The sequence below is a fragment of the Myotis lucifugus genome, unplaced genomic scaffold, assembly GCF_000147115.1.
Source record: "Myotis lucifugus unplaced genomic scaffold, Myoluc2.0 scaffold_2, whole genome shotgun sequence".
NCBI classification, from domain to species: Eukaryota; Metazoa; Chordata; class Mammalia; order Chiroptera; family Vespertilionidae; genus Myotis; species Myotis lucifugus.
The window spans coordinates 26612244-26614529 of NW_005871050.1; the positions used below are offsets into that span (position 1 = coordinate 26612244).

Consider the following 2286-nt stretch of genomic DNA (forward strand, 5'->3'; position numbering starts at 1 on the left):
GAGTTTCTTTCTCTTGCTGCTTTTAAGATTTTCTCTTTGTCTTTTGCTCTTGGCATTTTAATTATGATGTGTCTTGGTGTGGTCCTCTTTGGATTCCTTTTGTTTGGGGATCTCTGCGCTTCCTGGACTTGTAAGTCTATTTCACCAGATAGGGGAAGTTTTCTGTCATTATTTCTTGAAATAGGTTTTCAATATCTTGCTGTCTCTCATCTTCTGGTACCCCTATAATTCTGATGTTGGTAAGCTTGAAGCTGTCCCAGAGGCTCCTTACACTATCTTCGTATTTTGGGGTTCTTTTTTCATTTTGCTTTTCCGGTTGGGTGTTTCTCGCTTCTTCGCATTTCAAATCTTTGACTTGATTCTTGCGCTCCTCTGGTCTGCTGTTGGGAGTCTGTATAATATTCTTTATTTCAGTCAGTGTATGCTTACTTTCTAGATGGTCCTTTATCACACCATCGAGGGTCTCATTAGATTTCCTGTACATCTCATCAAGTTTATCGACAGACTCTAGAAGCCTCTTGAGAGACCTCAAAAGTGTGGTTCTGAACTCAATATCCTCCCTTGATAGTTTTGTCCTGTTTCCTTGTCTCCGCATTTTTTACACTTTCTTGGTACACCCCCTAGTGGTCTTTGTGTGCAGTCTTGTTGTAGTTAAGCCTTGATTGTTATAGTTAATACTAGAGGGATTTGACCTCCAGGCTGACTGGCTGTGATAATCAGCTGTGTCTGCAGTGGAAGAACTTGTGTCCTCTAGGGAGGTGCTAATCTAGCCTTTGCCTGAGGCTATCGGGCAAATGCCTCTGTGCAGGGCTTGGGCGGGGCGGGTCCCACGGGATCAACAGGGCGGAGGAGGGAGCAGTTATGACTGCTCTCAGTCCGTCCCCAGGGGCTCTGCCTCTCTGTCCCAGCAACAGCTGCAAACCTCGGAGGGACCGTAGCCAGACAGTCCTGCTTCTCCCGTTTGAGTCTGGGTCCCTAGAGACTGGCCCGGATCTGGAGCTCTGAGTCTGAGGGTCCCTCCGGATTGAAACAGACAACCGCGCCCTCAGCCACCAGCCCGCGCTGCGCGCACTCCGCACCTTAGTATTTTACTTCAGCACTGCGCCTCCTCTGATTCTCGGTTTCTCCTAGTTGCAGAACTTCCACTCAGCCAGCCTTCCTGTGGTTCTGGATGATGTCCGTTCCGTCTTTTAGTTGTATTTTTGAAGTGGTTGTTTGAGGCAGCAAACTCCGGCGTTAACCTATGCCGCCATCTTGGTTTCTCCAATGATTCTCTCCAAGTTCTGTCAGAAGGACTTCTCTAGGTTTATAGCATGTCTACATTTTTCCATATTTTCTATAGTAAGGGCAAAGGCACAGAAAAAAAAAGTTTCACAAAGCCCCTTCTTGTGCCCCCACCAGTGGGCGAAGTGGGTAAGTGAAGTTCACACTTTATTAGAGTCTTGCTATGTCCTACTCTGCCACACCCTCTTCTTCACTATTTTTGTTGCTCTCCTACACTGCAGTCAAGTGGGGCATGGCCTGCAACTGGTGGTTATTGCAGCCTTCCAAAGAAGAAAAACAGAAAGGCAGCTGGTAAGAAACAAGCCATAAGATAATGACCAGCCGGAAAACAGAGCATAAGAGCTTGCCAGATTTTCAAAGCTAGGGCTACCTTTGGCATGAATGCCATTCTCAACCTACGCTCTGTTGGCAGAGTGTGTTGGAGTTGGTGAATTTCCAAGCTCTGCTGAATTATGCCAAAAACCTTATGGAGAAGCCTGTTGGCAGAGCAAGCTGCATCTGAGGGAGGTCAGCTGCCCTGGCCTGAAAGAGACCCTTGCCTCCTGCACTAACACATTTGAACATTAACAAGGCTGGCCTTGTTCAGTTACCAGGCAGGTGCACCTGTCTCTTTCATTGTGAACCTGGGCCACATAGTGAGTCATCTCAAGATTTGAGAGACTCATATCTACCTAAGCAACACAGCAATATTGCGTTAACCCCCCTTTCTTGGGATCTATTGGCAAGACCATTTTTGAGGGGATGCTTATATCATTTCCTCTGGAGGCACTACCTGATCCCTTCCAAGGTTGGCATTGCCAACTAAACTAATACTGGCTACTCTTACAGCTTGGCTTGAATTCAGGATAATTCCCCAATTCCTCCTCCTCTACTAGAAATATATGATTATGAAGCAGCAACAACCTAATTATCGAGAATTCTTCCCATGTATTCATCTCTAAGGAATCCATTGCTTTCTTGGGCTTCTATCAATATCTCTCCTCTTCTTTTTTAATTCTTGAT

At 46.1% G+C, this 2286-nt stretch overlaps 1 protein-coding gene across 1 annotated transcript in view; it reads left to right on the top strand.

Annotated features, from left to right (window-relative positions):
- Positions 1-1593, top strand: part of GUCY2F (guanylate cyclase 2F, retinal) — a 115068-nt gene extending 113475 nt beyond the window's left edge. The window contains 2 exon segments of the mRNA XM_006082338.1: positions 1343-1417; positions 1506-1593. Of these exon segments, the coding sequence (XP_006082400.1) occupies positions 1343-1417; positions 1506-1593 (163 nt within the window).
- Positions 1594-2286: the final 693 nt, after the last annotated feature.